The sequence below is a fragment of the Podarcis erhardii genome (assembly GCF_964252035.2).
Source record: "Podarcis erhardii genome assembly, chromosome: 8".
In the NCBI taxonomy this organism is placed as follows: domain Eukaryota; kingdom Metazoa; phylum Chordata; class Lepidosauria; order Squamata; family Lacertidae; genus Podarcis; species Podarcis erhardii.
Window position 1 is genome coordinate 18,663,269 of NC_138499.1, and position 20,648 is coordinate 18,683,916.

Sequence of the window (20,648 nt, forward strand, 5' to 3'; positions counted from 1 at the left end):
AAGTTGGCACTCCAGATCTCCCAGCAACCCCAACAGGTCCAGTGGGCACCAGCTGTCATTTTGTCACTGAACGTTTCCCTCTCACACACTATACAAAATCTCTCACACCAAAGTAGACCTACATTCTGTGCCCGAGCACATCAGTGACTGCCGAATAAGCACAACAGTCAGCAAACCATGAAGACAGCATTGTGCTCTCTTTCAGGTACACACAGTCTCCTTTTATCTTGTTCACGATCCATTTCATTGCTCGTCGCGCAAATCAAGGAGGACGCATACATGAACGTGTATTTTTATTTTTATTTTCCACCACGGGACACATCGGCTTCCCGCAATCACTTTTCACTCATTGTGCTCTCTGAGAGACAGCTTGCATGCAAAAGAGACCTTGATCATGGTTAAATAACCGCAGCAAAAAATAAACAATAAAATAAAATGTTGCTTCCTCTGTAGCGTGAACACACGTCCCCCCACCCCCACCCCCCGCCACCCGCACCCGCCCAGAGCGGCATCCCCGGCAATACAAATGCTAGAAAGAAGCCGGTGGTTCTTCGTTAGCCGGTAGATGGCAGAAGTGCTCTTTCTCTGCCTATCCTTAACCCCTGCGAGCCGAACTAGACTGATACTTTGCATTTTGCGAGCCCCCCCCCCCCCCGCCCGCCCCGCCATCCTTTCCACAATCTCTCTCTTCTCTCTCCTTTCCCTCTATTTACATATTTTGTTGGCCACTTGCAAAATTAAGACTACCGCTCCTGGGATCATGGGACCTAGTTTTCTGGAAGGTGGAGAAAGGGGGCGTGGAAATAAAGGGGCAAATGCGGGCGTGTGGGGAGATAAGGGAGCCGAAAGCAAAAGCAGCCTTGTGGGGAAAGGGCGCGAGGCTTTATTTGTGTGTTTGCGCGCTGCGTAATTCACGCTGAGCCGCTTCGTCCCGCGCGCCCGTTTGCGCGCCGCGAGGCTTCTTTGCGCTTAGTTTCTTAAAACCCCATGCCCGACGTCTCCCGGAGGAACCTGCAAACTCCAAGAGCAACCAACATATGGGCTTGTGAATGGGGGTGGGGCGAAAGGAAAGGTGCCTACAGGAGCTCGCTCTTCCGCTCGTGTGCACGTGTGCGCGCGCGTGTGAATGCGCGCGTGCCGTTCGCGCAGTTGCGCGTCGTGCGCTTCCACCAGGCTCCAACGCTTTGCGAGGCTGGCATCCTTCTGCAAAGCCCCGGCGCCTGCTGGCTCTTCGCTGTCGAAAAAGAGAGAAAGAGAAAGAGAGATGGAGAAGCAGCTGAATTAGCTCCTGTTTGTTTGTTTCCTCGGGACTATTGTGGTTTGGTTTGGTTTGGTTTGGTTTGGTTTATATACATATAGAAAAGCAACAACCAGATGATTCTTTCTGACGACCAGCTTTTTTTCCTAAGCCAAAACAACAAAAAACATCAACAAGCATTCTCCCTTTAAAAAAAAAATCATCTGAAAGAGCGGGGAGAGAGAGAGAAAGACGAAACGGAGCCTCAATAGCCACCGAGCGGCTGTGGAGAGTTTGGAGGCTAAAGCCCGCGCGTCTGGTCAATTTCGAGGCGCGCCTGGTCGATTTCGAAGCGCGCCGCAGCTCCTGAGATTTTTATAATATATATTGTATTGCTATTTTATTTTTTATCGGCAGGAGGGGGCGGCTAGTGTTGGCCAGGCGCTCCAGGCAGCCCCGGGCTGCCTAGCATAGCTGAACTGGTGGCAGGCGAGGAGCGGAGGCCCCCTTCCCTCGAGCTCGCCTGCGCCGAGAGCCTCGCTGCCCCCGTCGGAGAGATGGTTGAGTCCTCCTCGTCAAGGTTGCTGTGGTATCCCAGAAACACTGTTCACTCGGAGCTGTGACCGCGCACCATCAACACACACACACACACTCACACAGCTCCGCGCAAACTCCGCCACTGCGCCTTGGACCGAGGCAGGGGAGGAGGAGGAAGAGGAAGGAGAGGAAGGAGAGAAGGAGGGAGGGGGGCGCGACGAAGGCGAGCGGGCAGGCAGCTCCGGATCCGGGGAGGAAGCTCGCTCCGCTCCTCGCCGAAGAAGAACATGCAAAGGGTCTGCTGCTGCTGCTGCAAAGGGGCCACCTGGCCGAGCCAAGCCGCCGCCGCCGCAGATCTGGGGCGAAGGGGATGTAGGAGATGCAGCCGCCCGGACTTGTGCATCTGGGGCAAGATCATGGGGATTAAAAGTGGATTTACCTTGGGGAACCTCGTCTTTTTCTGGATGCTCTCCTGTGTGAAAGGTAAGGGGCGCGGGGCTAAAAAAAGGGGGGAGGAAAGGAGCCCCCTTTTTGCCAATCACCACCATCGATCGCCCAGGGAAGAGAGGAGGTATTGAAATATATAAAAAATCGTCGGTGGGGGGTTTGAGGAGAGAGAACTGTGTTTTTGCCAAGAAGGAGGGGTGTGTGTGTGTTATGTGTGTGTGGTTATAGCTTTGTCCTTTCTCAAGGTTTCCCCATGATTACACTGATGGTTAGTCTTATGAATGTGGCTTTCTTGCTGGGGGTTGATGTTGCTGCTTTGCAAAATAAATGATCTCTGGAGAAAGCGAGGTGAGGGAGGAGGGGAGGGAGGAGGGGGGTTGGGGTGTTTTTTAAATATATATATATATATACCAGGCTCCCTCATCTGCGATAGGAAATGCAATTTGCTTGCCAAGGCTGGCGTTCAATGCAGTGACTGAAACTGGTGCCCAATAAATATTCTTGCAGTATGCTCAATCAGAGACGTGAGTTGGGTCCTACAGCCTCTTAAACGAGTGGATATTCCGACAGAATTACCGCTGAAGGATTCCTCTCCCCCTCTTTTTTCCCCTTTGCCTTGAGACTATTTTTTTAGGAAGGGGGGGCGACAAATATACAGAGTGAAGGAGATTACTTGATGTTCTTGCTTTTTTCCCTTCTTCTTTTTTAAAAATGTGGTTTCCTTCTAGACAAACAAACAGATTTTGGCTGAGAAGCACACAGACAAATGTGTACCCATTTGCCTTGAATGAGATTCTTTTCCTTAATGCCGATAAAGACCCATTTCATAAGGAAAGTTGAGAGAGAGAGAGAGATAAGGAAGACAGAAGGACTTTAGCCAACCATGACTATAGCTTGGCGTTTTGAAGGACTCAGCTTCATTATTATTATTTAAAAAACAAAACCATAAACCATCTTTGTGGGCAAGATCTGTCATGGAGTGCAAAGATTTAGCCTTTCCCCCTCCTCATTTTGATTTAATGAATGGAGGTGGGGTGCAGAAGGTTCTTGGGGTAAGCTTTTGGGAGATGTAGAAGAAGGGCTAGGCGTGAGAAGGGAGAATGGCATCCCATAAATTAGACTAGGATGGATGAATCGGTACTTTGGAGAGAGGCATGCTTTCAAATTGGGGGATCCTGATACAACCATTGCATGGCTAGAGGCAGATAGTGTATCTCTTCTTTGGAAATCCTTCTTGCAATGAATGCATGCATCTCCCCCACTCAGAGAGAGAGAGAGAGAGAGAGAGAGAGAGAGAGAGAGAGAGAGACATGAGGCTCCTTGGGAGTTTGAGGAATCTTCAGTTTGGAGTCTTCCATTCCCACTGGACAGTTTGGCTTGTTCTTTTCGGTTGAAAAGGAGCTTGCTTTCCCCCCTCTTCTCCTCTCCTCTCCTCTCCTCTCCCCACCCTCGAAATTGAGCTGGGTCTTTTTTATGAAACACTTGATTGTCTTGATTCGCAGCTGGTTCAGTCCCCATTTGCATGGAGGGAGGGGTGAAGGGGAGGAAGGACCAGGATCATTCAGGGTTGCCTAGGGCTGCTGATGCTGGGGGGTAAGGGATTTACCTCATCCCCCTCCCTCCCCGCTCCAGCCCAGGCTGGGGAGGGAACATGCCTGGAATTTTAATGCACCTTCTAATTACAGAAAGCTTGTCCGGGTTTGTGGCCATTGACGCAATCTGCTCTTCTACCATCCTTTGCTCAATTTCTTCTTCTTCGGAGAAATGGTTCAGTAGGGAGATCGAAGGACCATTTATTTAGAAGGGGTGGGTGGGTTGATGTGTTGATGTGTGAATGTAGGTGTGTTGGGCTGTTTAGAGGGGGGGAAACCCTAATTAATAAACATTCTCCTATCTCCTTTGCCCTCCCATTTCCCTGTGCGTGACTCGCTTGCTTGAATAATACACAACAGAGATACACAACCCGTGAGTGATCTCTGGGGGCTGGGAGGAAACGCACACACTTCAGAGGATGGATATTCTGCTTAAATGGATGACACAGAGGAAGACCTGCCTTGTAACTATGGGTCGCATGGAGGCAGCATCCTACAGAAATTAATAGCACAGGTGGTTTTTCTGGTCTGTACTGCTAAGATATATATGCACACCAATGCCAGGGAGCGATGGTTGGTGAGCAATTTTCAGGCACTTGTTGAACCAAAGTGACACCTTTGGGAGAAGGTGAGGGGGGGGAAATACCACTGGACACTGCACCTGTTCAGTGGCAAACACAGGGCAGGTTTGCATATGCACAGTCATCACTTGATGACTGCCGCCTCAAGGGATGACTGGCAATGTGTGAATAAGACATCACAATTCCCATACCACAGACAGGAACGAACACATCACATGGTGTCAAACATCAAGCTTTTCAATGGACTCATTTCACTTCCTACATGGGAAGTTCTCCATCACTGAGTAATGAGAAATCATGTGAGGTGCAAGAGTGCGTATTTATGAGCCCATGTGCAGCCTAGGTGGAGTCCTTTGTGGGATTACACCATCTCAAAGGAGATGGGGTGAGAAGGTTTTTGAAAATAGTCTTGAAAATGAAGTACAGAACGAAAGTTTGAAGGAATTGCTACTTTTAATTGACAGGTGGTGATGGTGGGAATATTTTGGTGTAATTAAGCAGAGAGCAAAGAAACAAGGGGAACAATTGGTTAGCACATCCAGTGAAAAGGACAAGCAGCAATAGGTTTAGGCTACAGGGAGGCACATATATCTGCTACTACTAGCACTACTAGCAGTAGTAGCAGCAGCAGGAGCAGTGTGAACAGTGATGCAGCTAGGTGATTTTAGACCCGGACAGGCAGCATGCTGGAGCGAGGCTTTAGATGTCCTTGTGTATTACATCAGTTTGTGAAGCACACAAAATTTATTTTATTTTTCCACCCTACCATTGCATGCTTCTGTATACCTGAGCAACAAAGAAACTTGAAGCAGTTAGCCAAACCTGATATCTATCTATATCTATCTATCTATCTGTCTGTCTATCTATCTATCTATCTATCTATCTATCATCTATCTATCTATCTATCTATCTATCATCTATCTGTCTATCATCTATCCATCTACAAGAATGAAATGTAGGTTGCTTCTGCTGCCCTGGATGCTAAGCAGAAATGCATTTACCTTGTTATAAGCTCATTTATTGTGACAGAAAAGAATCAAGTATATTTTAAAGTCAGAATGATACCGTGAGTCTCTGTAGTCACATATGTGCACAGCCAGCCATCTCCTGACTTTAAAATGTGTTTTGAAATAAAAAGGAAGGGATGTGGTGGTGACCAGAATGAGTCTCATTGGGCCCTGGAATGTCCATGCCAGCCCAGGCACTGATGCTGGGCCTGTTTGCCTTTTCCCCCATCACCTTCTGCTTTCTGTGTGGAGCAGTGTGGAGCTACCTCAGCTGTAGAGCTTTGGGCTTCAGCCCTGAGGTCCAGCTTTAGTTTCAGTTCAGTGGGGTTGACTACCTAGTAAGGAAGCATAGGATTGCAGTATGATTTCAATTCATTATACCATTAATATATGAAGCAGAGTGCAATTCTTCACAAAATAATAATGGTCAAGAGGCAGTCAGATAATGGTGCCAGGCTTTGATGAATGAAAGGTAGGGCAAAGCTGTGTGGCTGTAGAAAGGCTCTCAGATAATGGTGCCAGGCTTTGATGAATGAAAGGTAGGGCAAAGCTGTGTGGCTGTAGAAAGGCTCTCAGATAATGGTGCCAGGCTTTGATGAATGAAAGGTAGGGCAAAGCTGTGTGGCTGTAGAAAGGCTCTGTTAAATTAAATAAATGGGTCTAACTCTGGTGTAGCTGTGACATGTGACTTTTTGATCCCATCCCACCATGTGCTTTCTGAGTCCCATCCAGACACTGGCTTAAAATTCACTGTGCATACTGTTGTTGGCTTCAGCAGGAAGCAGATGGTACCCTAAAGGGTGCCCCCACAAGTACCTTATACTGTTTTGCTGGACCGTGCATGGATATGACTATTAAACATGGTTCTTTAGGCATGCCATCCCAACCCATTGAAGCTGTGATTGAGTTCTTTGTCTAGCCTTTGACGTACAGTCCCTGAAGTCAGAAAAAGATGACCTTTCATAAGTTTGATTTATGTACTTATTATGTAAAGAGGGTCTTCACCTATCTTTTGTGTTCCCTGATAATATAGGACAATGGAAAGGGAGACTGGACATTTAAAACTGAAGGAGGTGAAGCAAAGAGGACTCCAAAGGCCTGTGCTTCATCATGTGGTCCCCCCCCCATAACCTTCTGCTTCCTTTCAACCTTGTTGGTCACTTCTATGGTCCCAATGAGCCCTCAATGGCCCCATTGGAACCATAGTTTCATTTTAGAACACATGATTTACATGCGGAAAAATCTAGTTCAATCTTTAGCATCTCCAGCTAATAGGATATCAGATACTAGGGGGAGGTCCACTTGAGAAGTTTGTGAGCTACTGGTCTCCAGAAAGTGCAGAGTTAGATGGACCAATATTCTGGCTGAGTATAGGGTTGCATCTTGGATTCAATGCAAAAGTGATCTCTTCTGCCTGGCACTATAAATCCTATATTACAGATGGGAAACCTACGGCCTTCCAAAATCTGTTAGACTTGTTTCCATCAACTCCAGCTAGCATAACTTTAAAAGAGGGTTAGACATGCATACATAGAGGATAAGGCTATATTGTCGGCTATGCTCTGCCTCCATGGTTGAAGGCAGTATCTTACTGAATTCCATTTGCTTAAAACTACAGGAGAGGGGAGTGCTCTTGTGCTTGGGTCCTACTAGTGGGATTCCTGCAGTCATCTGGTTGGCTACTGTGATATCAGGAGGCTGGACTAGATGGACCATTGGCCTGATCTAGCAGGCTCATCTTATGTCCTTATGTTAGAATGGCCAATGGTCACATATGACAGAGGTTCCAGTCGAGTAATGTTTGGGTGTCCCCCACCTTGCCCATATGTATATTCGTCAAAATAGAAACATCTTCTGACTGAACTGAAAGAAATGTCTTTTAACATGGTCACTGCATAATACAGCTGAGCTGAAGAAAGTGGCAGATCTCTGCACTGCAGGCTAAATCTGGTTTAATAGTTCTGTATCCTTTTTCAGGGACTATTAGCAGCTGCAGTTCTGTGTGACCAAGGCTAAGGATCTCTAAGCAGCTGAGATAGCTCTGTCAGTGGAACATGCAGCTCTTAATATCAGGGTCATGGATTTGAGCCTCACGTTGGGCAAAAGATTCCATCTTTGCAGGGGGTTGGACTAGATGATCCTCATGGTCCCTTCCAACTCTACAATTCTATGATTCTAAAAGAAATTTCCAAGATTCCTTTGGAAATACTCTGACAGTTAAACTGATGCAAAACCAATTTGCTTTGTAGTAAAGATCTGTCCCAGTTCGGTTTTGAGAATACTAGTGTGTGGGATTTGCTATTTACGAATCTTTATTTCAGCTGGACTCTCATGTCTCCACAATTATCATTCCAAGCCTTTAGTTTTCCCAATTTGCAATAATGGTGATGTTTGGCGGCTGAAGATCCCAAATCCTTGTTAATTGTATTTCCTTCAAATGATGTGGCATTTGGGGGTGCCATCAAATCCATCAACTTCGTGATAATGGCTTGGAGCACCATTCAATGGTTTTTAGATCATGATTTTAACAAGTAGGAATCAATAACATTTAACAGTGGTGATGAAGTCTGTGTTTGCGGTTGGCCTTTATTGGTTGGCCTAAGTTCTAAAGCCTCAACACACTCCACAGGAGAAGACTAGAAGAATTTTTCTATGGAAAGGCAGACATAACTACACAATGATATAGACAGTTCTGTATGCATATTTTATATCTCTCTTCGTTGCCTTCAAGACTGCATCGCTTCAGCCCTGCTTCAATGGCATGACAGTGAGAAGGGCTGTTACCCAAAAATGTCAATCAGTGTGGGTGCAAGAGGATTAAAAAGAATATTAGATATGTCAGAAATGGTAAGAAAAGGGGGGAGAACATTGCAAGTGAATCACAATATAGAGAAGGGGCAAACAAGCTTGCAAAATAGATATTCTTGTCCTTCAACAAATAAAATAAAATCTTTCAGGAGAAGGCTTATGCAGGCAGTGATTTAGCTAGGCAACCTTTCCTGTCTGTCTGTACTCCAAGAGGGGCATGGATGCTCCCCAAATAATGTCTGGGAGCTCAGTATTACTGAATTCCTATTCATGATGTGGGAGACTCTGTCTTTGCTATCAGTGTATGGTTATTTTCACCTGCCTTACAGCACTGAGAGCCTTCATATGGGAGCTGCTTCCAGGATTCTGTAAGAGTGATTCAGTTGCATAGTAGAACTTTTGGTTATTCACATTTAAAGTGGATTGAAGCACTCTGTTACTGTACAGTGGTACCTCGGGTTACATACTCTTCAGGTTACATACGCTTTAGGTACAGACTCCGCTAACCCAGAAATATTACCTCGGGTTAAGAACTTTGCTTCAGGATGAGAACAGAAATCATGCAGCAGTGGCACAGCGGCAGCAGGAGGCCCCATTAGCTAAAGTAGTGCTTCAGGTTAAGAACAGTTTTAGGTTAAGAACAGACCTCCAGAATGAATTAAGTTCTTAACCCGAGGTACCACTGTAGTGCAATAAATCTACTTTTTATTAAAAAGAAAGAAAAGCAAAGCAAAGCACAGTCTTCTTGCATTTGGAAAATGACAGGGAAATGCATTGTAAAGTGTGGAATGAATGAAAGACTAATGGGAAAACCCCACAAGCAAATCAGGACAAACACTCATTGTCGTATAATAAATAAATCAGAATGAAAGCTCAATAAAGACTGGATATAATCCAATCTCCATGAAAGCTTTCTGCAAGCAACCCAGTATGAAAGCTCAATAAACAGGTCATTGGCAGGGTCCTATGTATTTGCTATCAGAGGTTGGCTGTTTCTACTTGCCTTGCCTGACTCCACAACCCTGAGAGCTTCCATAAGGGAGCTTTGGTGGAGGGGATTGTCTGACATTTTGGGTTGTGGTATAAAATATAGGGGGGTTGCTAGGGCCTAATGATATCAGCTTTGGATATGAATTAATTGGATATTGTTACTTGACATTTATACTCACGAAATGTTGATGCATGTTACATTTGCTGTTGTTTATTTGTGTGTGTGTTTTGTTGCAATTATCCTATACTTTTTGCCATGCATAAGTATTTTCAATAAAAAAATGTATACCACATTGCGCGCATACAGTAGATGCATTGACTATGACTATGTGCCTATGCACATGTTATGAAAAACCACTAGAGCATATGATTGGTTAGGAATAATTCCAGCTGAACTATGAAGAAGTATCTTATATTTTAATCCTGTTCAGTATACGAAAGAGAATGGATGAATCAGGACTGTGAGGGTTAGGCAGAGGATGACACTTCCCCCAGTGGCTTTTTAACCAGGGAGGAGATGTCGTCACAAGGTGTCATCACAATGCAGCATAATGCTAACAGGTCTGAAATTTCACATGGAATTGCCAGTGATTACATTTATGAGTCATTGCTTGTGTGTAGGATAGAGGCAATTTTACTATATGGTCACTGTAACTCACTTGGTGCTTAAAATCTCTTTTTGGGGTTGGTTTTTTGTGATTGTTGGGATATTTTTAATAAAAAAAAAATCAGAAGTCTTTTGAGTTCTATCCATGTCCTCTTAAAAGTTGTCCTCTTTTTAGAAACAATTGAGTCGTCAAATTATTTTAGTCTCTTAGGTTCCTTTTGATTGGAGCCACTGAGACTCCTTTAGAGTCATGCACCCTACTAGGAGTTTATTTTCAAAGTTACTATGCCAGGGACATTCAGTTTTTCCCCATTGAGAACAAGGAGCATCTAATAAAACTTCTTGTAATCAGATGAGACAAGACTGAACTTTCCTTGCCAAAAGAATCCCCATTGTACATTATTGCAGCATCATGTTCCTTGACCATTTTCTGATTCATCAGTTAATGGTATTTGTGCATTACATCTGGTGCTGATTTTAACATTTCCTTTTAAATGGCACACAGAGAGATACACAGGAAAATACTGAATACATCCTATCTTTCAATGGCTAGCTGCTATTTTGAGATAAGCCGGGAATGACTGCCTCAGTCATAGAATCATAGAATCATAGAGTTGGAAGAGACCACAAGGGCCATCGAGTCCAACCCCCTGCCAAGCAGGAAACACCATCAGAGCACTCCTGACATATGGTTGTCAAGCCTCTGCTTAAAGACCTCCAAAGAAGGAGACTCCACCACACTCCTTGGCAGCAAATTCCACTGTCGAACAGCTCTTACTGTCAGGACGTTGTTCCTAATGTTTAGGTGGAATCTTCTTTCTTGTAGTTTGGAACCATTGCTCCGTGTCCGCTTCTCTGGAGCAGCAGAAAACAACCTTTCTCCCTCCTCTATGTGACATCCTTTTATATATTTGAACATGGCTATCATATCACCCCTTAACCTCCTCTTCTCCAAGCTAAACATGCCCAGCTCCCTTAGCTGTTCCTCATAAGGCATCGTTTCCAGGCCTTTGACCATTTTGGTTGCCCTCCTCTGGACACGTTCCAGTTTGTCAGTGTCCTTCTTGAACTGTGGTGCCCAGAACTGGACACAGTACTCCAGGTGAGGTCTGACCAGAGCAGAATACAGTGGCATTATTACTTCCCTTGATCTAGATGCTATACTCCTATTGATGCAGCCCAGAATTGCATTGGCTTTTTTAGCTGCCGCGTCACACTGTTGGCTCATGTCAAGTTTGTGGTCAACCAAGACTCCTAGATCCTTTTCACATGTACTGCTCTCAAGCCAGGTGTCACCCATCTTGAATTTGTGCCTCTCATTTTTTTTGCCCAAGTGCAATACTTTACATTTCTCCCTGTTAAAATTCATCTTGTTTGTTTTGGCCCAGTTCTCTCATCTGTCAAGGTCGTTTTGAAGTGTGATCCTGTCCTCTGGGGTCTTAGCCACCCCTCCCAGTTTGGTGTCATCTGCAAATTTGATCAGGATGCCCTTGAGTCCATCATCCAAGTCGTTGATAAAGATGTTGAATAAGACCGGGCCCAAGTCTGCTGCCTGAAATGACTGATACTTCCATACTGTTTCCTAGCAAGGCTGGAGACTTGTTACAGTTGTAATGGCACTAATTTCAACCCATGGTTATGTGAACAGGGAAATAATAATACAGGAGGCCACACAACTCAGAAATCAAATTGCCAAGTATGTGGTGAAGATGTCACAGTGGCAAGATATGGCATCAATATGTATTTTACAATAATTAATAGGGACCAGAATTACTTTTAACTGCTGAGTCCATGAAACAAAGGCTTCAAATTAAATGAATACAGATATCACCACCCTATAGATCTTAATGGGCGAATTGTTTAAGCACCATGGACAGCAGATCTTTTGTTACTGCTTGAGCCTGGACATCAGGCAGTGTTTGCCTTGAAAAAATTATCTAGTCTTTTGAAATGAAAACCAACTCAAGTAATGCTTGACATCCATTTCACCAAAGTAGCCTTCCCTCAAAAAGTGTGCTAGGACTTCTGCATTGCTGAGCATAACATTTGTGATTCTGGTTTCAGGGAAGCAAATAAGTTCACTAAGTAAGCACTGCTGCTCTGCAACCATCAGGCAATCCCAAGAGGCACATACAAGCCCCATTTAAAAAGGATGGAGGTAACAGAACAGCAGTAGGTGCAGTCAAGAGCCATTAAACTTGAGTGGAGCTATGCTGTTGACTTTGGTGATCTACGGATTGTAAAGAAAGCATATAGCTGGCAATTAGAAACTATTATGCATTCCTATATCATGCACCTAAGCATGTGGAGAGAAGCTTATTAAATTTAATGCAATGGAAATAAAATAATGAAAACTTCATTTAATGTCTATAGGGCCACAGAGAGCCTGCACTTCTTTAAAAATTCTTGGCAGGACATGAGCAGTATTACTGCCAGGTTTCCACCTGTTTCCTTTTTTTAAAAAAAAATGTTTTTGATTTTAAAAATGGTTCTGCAATAAAATGTCCTGTAGTAAGTAATGAAGCTGCTGTACTGTGAAGCTCCTTTAAGGCTTGTATTGAAACTGTTTTCCAAGTTTAATTACATTAATGGAATTCATTTCTTTTTCATATGAGCTGAAAGAGCCTGGAAAGGGAAATCTTGTAACAATATCAAGGAAAAAGCCTTAAAAAATGAATGGAGAGGAAAGGCAGAAGCCTGTTTGGGCCTATTCTTGTCAAAGCCCAGGGTGAACAAAATAGTCACATTGTGCAATACAACCACCCCATAATAGTCTTTGAGTCCATGTGAAGTCTTTACCTCGGATAGGGAAAGTTTTAGATGCAAATCCCCATTCAGCCTTGAGAGTTAAAAATGTTCAAATGCTCAGTTTCAGTACTTGGGAACATCACTGGGCCTTGGGGGTCCCTTGACTCATATGAGCTGTGTATGTGCCCTTCATAACCAACATTATTTCCCTGTGGTTAGAGAAATGGCAGGAGATCAGTAGGAGAAGGCAAGCTAGCAAGGAATCTTTCCCATTATTAATGATCTCCTAGAGCAAAGGTAACTGCCTTCTACATAGTCAATTCCTTAGTGCACCCCATTCAGTATTGTATACAGAGTACTGGCAGTGGCTCTTTGGAGTTGCAGGCAAGAGATTTTCTCAGCCCTTACCTGGAGATGCCAGGGCTGAACCTGGAACTTTCTGGATGTATGTGCTCTGCCACTGAGATACAATCTCTGATACTACATCAACACACTGCAGGGGGCCAGAAGAGACTACTCCCAAATGCCCCGAGGAGCCATATTTTTCTGTGTATAAGACATTTCTATTATTATTTAAAAATGTAAAAAAAAATGGGGGTCATCTTATACACAGATAGTGCAGGGGAGGACAGGCAATTGGTGGCAGCTGCGAGCAGGAGATTGTCAGCAGTGATTGGGCGGGTGAATGGTGGCTGTGGCAAGGCCTGCTGGCGGTTGGCTGCTGCTGCGGCAATTGGGCGGGTGATTGGTGACTGTGGCAAGGCCTGCTGGCAATTGGCTGTTGCAGCAATTGGACAGGCGATTGGCAGTGGCTAGTGGCTGACGATTGGTGGCTTCGGCGAGGTGTGTGATTGGTGGCAGCGATCAGGCAGGTGAGCGATTGGCAGCAACCCCACCCAAAAAAATGCTTATCTAAAATTTGAGATACAACATTGGAAAATTAGATAATAAGGATGGAAACAAGGTGATAAATTGCTGATTTAAGTTTTATAATTTGGAACGCTGGAGCGGGGAAAATATGTTATGATATGTATTATTGTGTTTATTTATTTGTATTGTAATCAAAAAACCTTTAATAAATATAATTTAAAAAACAAAACAAAAAAAAGCTTATCAACTTTGGGCAACCTCCCCCCATTTCCTTAATTTGGGGTCCCCCCAAATAGGGGCCGCCTTATACACGGGGGCGTGTTATATACAGAAATATATGGTATATTGCATGGATTTTAATTTCCCCACATTTGCTCTGTTCACAGGTCCTATGCATTATAGTGATGTTGTGGTTAGAGTGTTAAACTAAGGCTGTGGAGACCCATGGGAATAAAATCCCCATGTTGCTTTAAAACCCACATGGAGCCTTTAAGCCAGTCTGTTCAACCCTACCTCACAGGGTTGTTGTGAGAATAAAATATTGCTGAAGAGAATCAGCATTATTGATCGCCTTAAGAAAGTGGGGGTGCTACTTTGAGGACAGGGTGTTGAACTAGATGGGCCTTTCTTCTGATCCATCAGATCAGTGAGCAAGATATTGGTTCACCTGCCCAATGCACCTGTTTCTTCTTTAGAGAGCACAGTGGAAAAGGAATGGCGACTGGTGTAAGTTGAACTTTTCCCATTGACTGTAGTAGAGCTGAGATCTCACACAGCCGTGTACATGACTTATTAACATGGTTGGCAACTAGACAACTTCGCCAGGGCAAAGGGTCTGGGTGACAGCAAAGATGAAACATTTTCCTCTATGGCCTGCACAATGGACACTGATGTTTGTGTGTTTTGTAGCATTTATGTCTCCCTTTGACTCCACAAGCTAAATCCAAAAGAAGTGCAGCCAATCATAATATAACACGGTTTGTTTCCGATAAGTTGCCCTGTTTGTGCAATGACTTCTGCTTGTGCAATGGAACTCTCTTCCCACTGCACCATCATCTGTTCTGGGAGTATCTGCAACCCTTTGGAGAAACTTTGGGAAAGGGTGCAGAGGATACATGGGGAGAGGCGAGGAAGGGGAAGTTCCATTTTACAAGCAGAAGTTCCATTGGAACATGTTTTGCTACAGGAGCTTATTAGAAAGTGTTATGGACTTCCCATCACCTGTATGATGAAGATCCATTGCCATTCAGCTTTCATCTCCCAACACAACCCTTCAGTTAGGGCAGCAGGGTTATTTATGGTGCTCAATCCTTGCCTGGTCTCAATATGAACATGGGAGTTGCATGGCAATGTCAGGTTTCTTTTACTCTACAACTGCTGAAAGGCATTCTGCAATGGTTAAGCCAACTCAGAGCTGGCCCTACCAGTAGACAGAGTGAGGAAGGCAGCAGATGTTTGTGGGTCGTAAGGAGCACTGAGCTCAATCTGCCACACATAGTCTGCTGCCCTCAGGATGTTGTTGCATCAACCAGTGTTGAAGTAAGTCCCTACTGTCATCTGTTCACCAATAGCCCTATTTCCACTATATGGTTCCAAGCATCATCATACCACTTTTAACAGTCACAACATCCCCCAAAGAATCATGGGAACTGTTGATGATTAAGGTTGCTAACAGTTGTTAGGAGGTGCCTATTCCCCTCACGGACCTACAATTCCCAGAGTTCTCTGGAGAAAGGGATTGATTGTTAACCCACTTTGAGAATTGTAGCTCTTTGAGTGGAACAGAGGTCTCCGAACAACTCTCAGTACCCTTAACCAACTACAATTCCCAGGATTCTTTGGATTCTACAGTTCCCAGGATTCTACAATTCCCAGTGACTCTTTGAAATGGTATGAAGATACTTTAAATGTATAGTGCAGATGGGGCTAAAATGTCTTAGGCCATCCCTGCTATTCAAAAATTCTTTTTCTCCCCATTTCAACGACAAAGTATGAGCTCTCTGTAATTGCTACACATTATTTTGTTAACACAAATTCAGACTAATTGCATCGTGATGCATTTATGACAGTAATGGTGGTGGGAGGAGGAATATAAAAAGGAATGAGATCAGTTTTTATTATTAAGCACTTACAGATAGTTGTACCTTGATGGAGAATTTGGCAGAATCCCATGGCAATGGCGGGGAACGGCGGTGGCGGGGGGAGGGGGAGATCCTAGAAGTTTAAGGTTTCTGGCTCATCTCTAAATCAGAAGCAGCTGAACAGATTTAAATATTTTGTGTAAACAAATTTGCATCCAGGCTGGTAATCTGTGTGCCAGCTTTCCGTCTGACATTTTCTGAAATGATGGAAATACTAAGCCCCCAATGCTAAATGGAATTCATAATAGAAATGCTGACAGACCGTAATTACCTGTATTGTGATTCTGCTGAATGATTCTCTGTCTATCTCATCTTTTATGTTGAAGTGCAACATATAAATCCTTAGTATGGGCAAAATTTATGGTGGGAACATTATATATCGATGTATCATAGCAGTGCAATGGTCTAAAGGTCTTGTTCAAAGTGGACAGTTAGCAACAATGAAATGCATAGTCCTGAAACATATCCGCATATTTCATAGTATTAGCTATGGGACAGCTTGCTTTTATGGGAACATCACCTCTCCTGATGAATGAAGATAACTAAGTTGTTTTCTTTCCAGTCGGTGGAATTTAATAGAGTGGAGTCAGTGGAATTGCTTGGAGAGTAGGATATTTTTTTAAAAGAGGGAAATCATTTTTACTTAGTAGTCACAATTCAAGCTATATTGGTCTCCACTAGTACCAAACCTCTTTGGACGTGTCTTGAAATAGCCCTGTAATGATTCCCTAGGTTCCCTGTTACAAGTGTTTGGGCTTTTTTTCAGCTGGAGCTCAGTTCTGGTACCTCTCAGGTGCCATTATAAGAGAACAAAGGAGGAGTTCATGGTGAGTTCCGGCACCTGTTTTTCTATACTATCGTTATATACTACTTCGACAGTTAAAGGCAGTATGGTTCTGTATACTAGTTGCTGGGAATCAAGAGTGGGAGATTACTATTATATTCATGGATAGTCTTTGTTATTTCTTTTGGTCAACATTATCATCTTACTTTAGTTTGATGAAAAGGGAAAAAATAAAGGTGGCTACCATCAGTTTAGAAATGGCACTTCACTCTGCTTCTCCAGATGACCTCACATTGTGTTTTCAGAAGAAGTAGTTAAGGACTGTATCCATTCCCAGGTTCTAGGTCATACCTGGATTTCAGTGCAATATAATAGCCCTTCATTTTCTACACCACTGAAGTATTTTCTGCTTTCAACCATATCCTGTACACAGATGTTGGGAAGATTTTTTTTTTTTTGAAAGGTAGTATAGAAAATGATGGAATAAATAAAATGAACAGTTGCTGGGCAGCCTGATGCTACCCATGTTCATACAAGTTCCCAAGTAGGTGTGACAAATATTTATCCCTTTTTTAAAAAGTAGAAGGATGACCACAATACACACACACACACACACACACACACACACACACACACCCTTTATTTAGCAAACATTGTTTTCTGATCATGAAATCATGAGTGGAGAAGTATCATTTCCTTTCAAAATTCAGCCATACAGCCAACCCATTTCCCCAGCCACAGAATACCTTGCCTCAAGTGGAGTATCTCACTGCTGCAGTTGTCAAGCTTCAGATGAGATGTAGCTGACCATGTCCGGATACGAGAGATTCACTGGCACTTCTCATATGGCTATTGTTATCTGGCTCATTCTCCTGGCTAAAGTCCAGCTTGGGAAATTGCATTTCTTCCTATCTAAATTCCATAAGCTGCATATGCTGAAGAACATTCATTACTTCCAGTAGTAATCTTCAGAGGGGTGTTGCTTGCCTTCTTAAGTAGCTTTTGTGCTGTTTTCAGGTTCTAGCAGATGGCAGCATTTGAGTTGGGTTGGGAAAGATTCTTTTCATCTCCTGGTTGAGGTTATCTGGTAACTGGAAGAGATGATAGAATGTGGCTTGATTCACTTGCTTGAATTAGCACGAGCTATTTGCCCTGCAATCAGGTGACAAATAATATGGGGCATTCTGATATTGGGTTTTCCCCATATCACAGCTCAGAACCTGCACTAAGAACCAGAGCTTAAAATGTTGAGTGCCAAGGCTGTGTAACTAGCATCTAGACCAGGAAAAGAGTAGAATAGAGATACACAAGGCAAATTTAAACCTCTCATACCAAATGCACTGGTTGCCAGTTCATTTCTGGGACCAATTCAGGGTATTTAAAGTTCCAAAGAATTAGGCCTCAAATATCTGAAAGGCCGCCTCCTCCTTACATACATATATTCATGGTACTTCCAATGCCCTCAGAAGTTCAGGGGGTGGTGGCCCAGGAGAGGACATTATCTCCCAAAGTTGTGGAATCCTTTCCCCATCTTCATTGTATAGAGTCTTTATTCTGGTTTTTGACACCTGAGATATATGCTTTTAGGGCTGATTCTATTCTTGGGTAGGTAAGAAAACTAAGGTGCTATTTTTTCATTGTACATCACTTTCCTGGCCCTGCCAGGTGTGCCCACTTCCCACACCATAAAACGAGCCTCATAGCTGTGCTTATTTGGAAATGCTACCATCTTGACAGCTACAGAGAGCTGTTAGGCTCTCAAAAAAGAGATGGCTGTCATGGAAAATGAAGGAGTGACATGGCTCTAATTTATTTTTTTAAAGTGCTCAACAGAAGGGACCCCTTGTTAGCAAAATCACTTAAGTAACACAGAGTCCAGAGGAAAATTGAACTCTGGTGACACTTTACTGAGGAAACGGAACAGGCTGTGTGCATTGCAGGAAGATGTTGAACTAACGAGAGGTAAACTCTCTCAAAACTACACAGCCGATCATGACATGGGTTACCTCAGTGAAGTTCGTGCCATTCTGCTTGGTTGCTAAGCAATGCCTCCACCTTGGTGCCCTTGGTTCAATGACTTACTGTTAACAGAATTATCCCTCAAGTTATAAGATGAAATATTCCTGGTGTTGCACTTCCAACCACCCCTCGCCCATCTTGAAAATGTAACTGAGGTAAGGAAAGCACCTACTCTTCAGGGGTATTTTGAAAGGGAAAAAACCCCATAATTCCTGAATTGCCACAAAGAGATAGACCAAACAGCCTTTTGTTGCAGTCCAGCACTTTAAAAACCACATCAAATATGGGTAGATGAAATGGAGTGTTTCTTTTGACTGCATTTGCAGTTATACAAATCACATGGGCCTCACCTCTGTGAGGAGGCTTTCCAATTTATAGAAGGCAACTGGAAGCAAGGCCTCTGATGAATGCAGAACATGTTAGATCCACAGGGAATGTTTGCTGCAACAGTACAGAGTACAAAGCTTTCACGCAGAGTCAAAGACCCTCTGAACGAAAGCCTCTGCTCAGAAGCCTTCCTCCTTTCCTCCACCCCCCTGCCCAGAAATATGATAACGATCTTGCTGTAAGTCAAATGTTGAACCTCAAATGATAGAGCATCCCTTTTCTGAATGTTCAAGCATCTCCCTCTGCGTCTCCCTACGGTCACTGTCGCGTGGCCAATTAAGAGGACGCATTGCAAAATGCAGGGATATTAGAGACATCTCATTTGCTGGCACACCACTTAGATTGTCATCGTTAGGCTTCATATATTTAGTGATCATGTTTATTGCGGCCTTATTAAAAGTTGAACATGTCGTCCCTATCCCCTTATCGCTGTTTTCTTATGTTACTTGGTAGAAATGTTTCATGTAACATGCCATTTCCCCCCTCTGCTATAGTCAAGTTTCTGTACTCTAGTTGGAGACTCATCCATGCACAGGAGCTATAGTGCACCATTTTGCCACATGTTCTGCGCCATATTGTACAACACACTTGCATGTGATGTGGGGTGGAGTTTTCCTTACTGCGTTACTGCTTTATACAAACTCCTTCCTGAAGCTTATTTATTTATCAATCACAATTGTTTAGATCCTGCCTTTCAGGATACAAATCCTAACAAGGTGGAATATGCAAGTAACAATATTCTAAGCAGCAAGCCAATGTAATCAAAATCTTCCCCATAGACAGCTGGTGGTAGAACAAGCTAACTGGATCTGCTTGATTCAACATTCAGAGCAGGAGCAGTCTATGCTACCCATAGGAGGCTGATCTATGAGAGCAAATGGGCGCAGCACCTACCCGCTTGCTTTATCACCAACATCCAGTCTTTGGGGTGGCACTGGCAGAGGCAGATTTAGGGTAGTGAGAGCAGTGTGGTTGTGCCAGGCGTGCAGTCAAGGAAGGTGCCTTCTCAAAGTTTGGCAAGTGCTTGCCCGACTTGGGGTAGAAGGTGTTAGAGCTCTGAGAGGGTCTTTGAGACCTCTTGCCTCCTTCTCAAAGCTAGGCAAGGGTTTAACGCGCTTTGGGAAGGTGGTAGGAGGGCTCTAGGACCCTGCGAAAGCCTCATGTGATGGCTGGGGGGGGGCATCAAATGACCTCGCACAGTGGCATAATGGCAAGGTCCTCTCTGGCACTGGCTGTCAGATTCCTCCTCCTTCGTCTCAGAGTTGCCCTGCCTTGTGCCCTATCAATCTCAACAAGCACCAACCACCACACTGCCCTAAATCCAGCACTGCCAGGCAACCCCATAAAATTGAGTAGGTAGGCCTTACTGCATCACCACTCCTTGGGTCCTCATAGCTCCAGGCAGATTGTGCAGGTTTGCCACAAAGGTGGCTGCAGTCCCACCCCAGGGTCTCTTAGCTCAGAGACTAAGCATCACACCATGAAGTAAAAAAATCTCAATAACTCCCTACCTGATCTTGCATATCTCTGGTGTGTGCTAGGTGCCAATGACCTGCTTATGGTTTTTTCTACTTCATCTCACCAAGGTCACAGAGTGACAGTGGCAGAACATCCATCTGAGCTCTGGCCATGGGCACCAAAGAGTGGAAACGTTCTATTTGGTTCCAGGATAGAGCATCAGCAAGCTGTTGTCTGAACACCACTTCCCTGGTTATACATGCACAGATGCATACACTCAGGGCCGGATTTAGGTTTAATGAGGCCCTAAGCTACTGAAGGTCCTTTATATGTCCAGCTGTCCTTTGTCAACAACAAGTTGTCACTGTTTATTGTGTTGAATATATGCTATATGGTGATTTATGGACCTAATAGGTATCTAAAGCCATTTTATTT

The 20,648-nt window shown here is 44.0% G+C and overlaps 1 protein-coding gene across 5 annotated transcripts in view; it reads left to right on the forward strand.

The window, feature by feature from the left end:
* Window positions 1-1,503: 1,503 nt before the first annotated feature.
* CSMD3 (CUB and Sushi multiple domains 3) overlaps window positions 1,504-20,648 on the forward strand; it is a 574,504-nt gene continuing 555,359 nt past the window's right edge. For all 5 annotated transcript variants that reach the window (XM_081873886.1, XM_081873887.1, XM_081873888.1 and 2 more), the window contains exon 1: window positions 1,504-2,257. In XM_081873886.1, coding sequence (XP_081730012.1) covers window positions 2,062-2,257 — 196 coding nt within the window. In that variant the 5' untranslated portion in view covers window positions 1,504-2,061. The remainder of the gene's footprint in view (window positions 2,258-20,648) is intronic.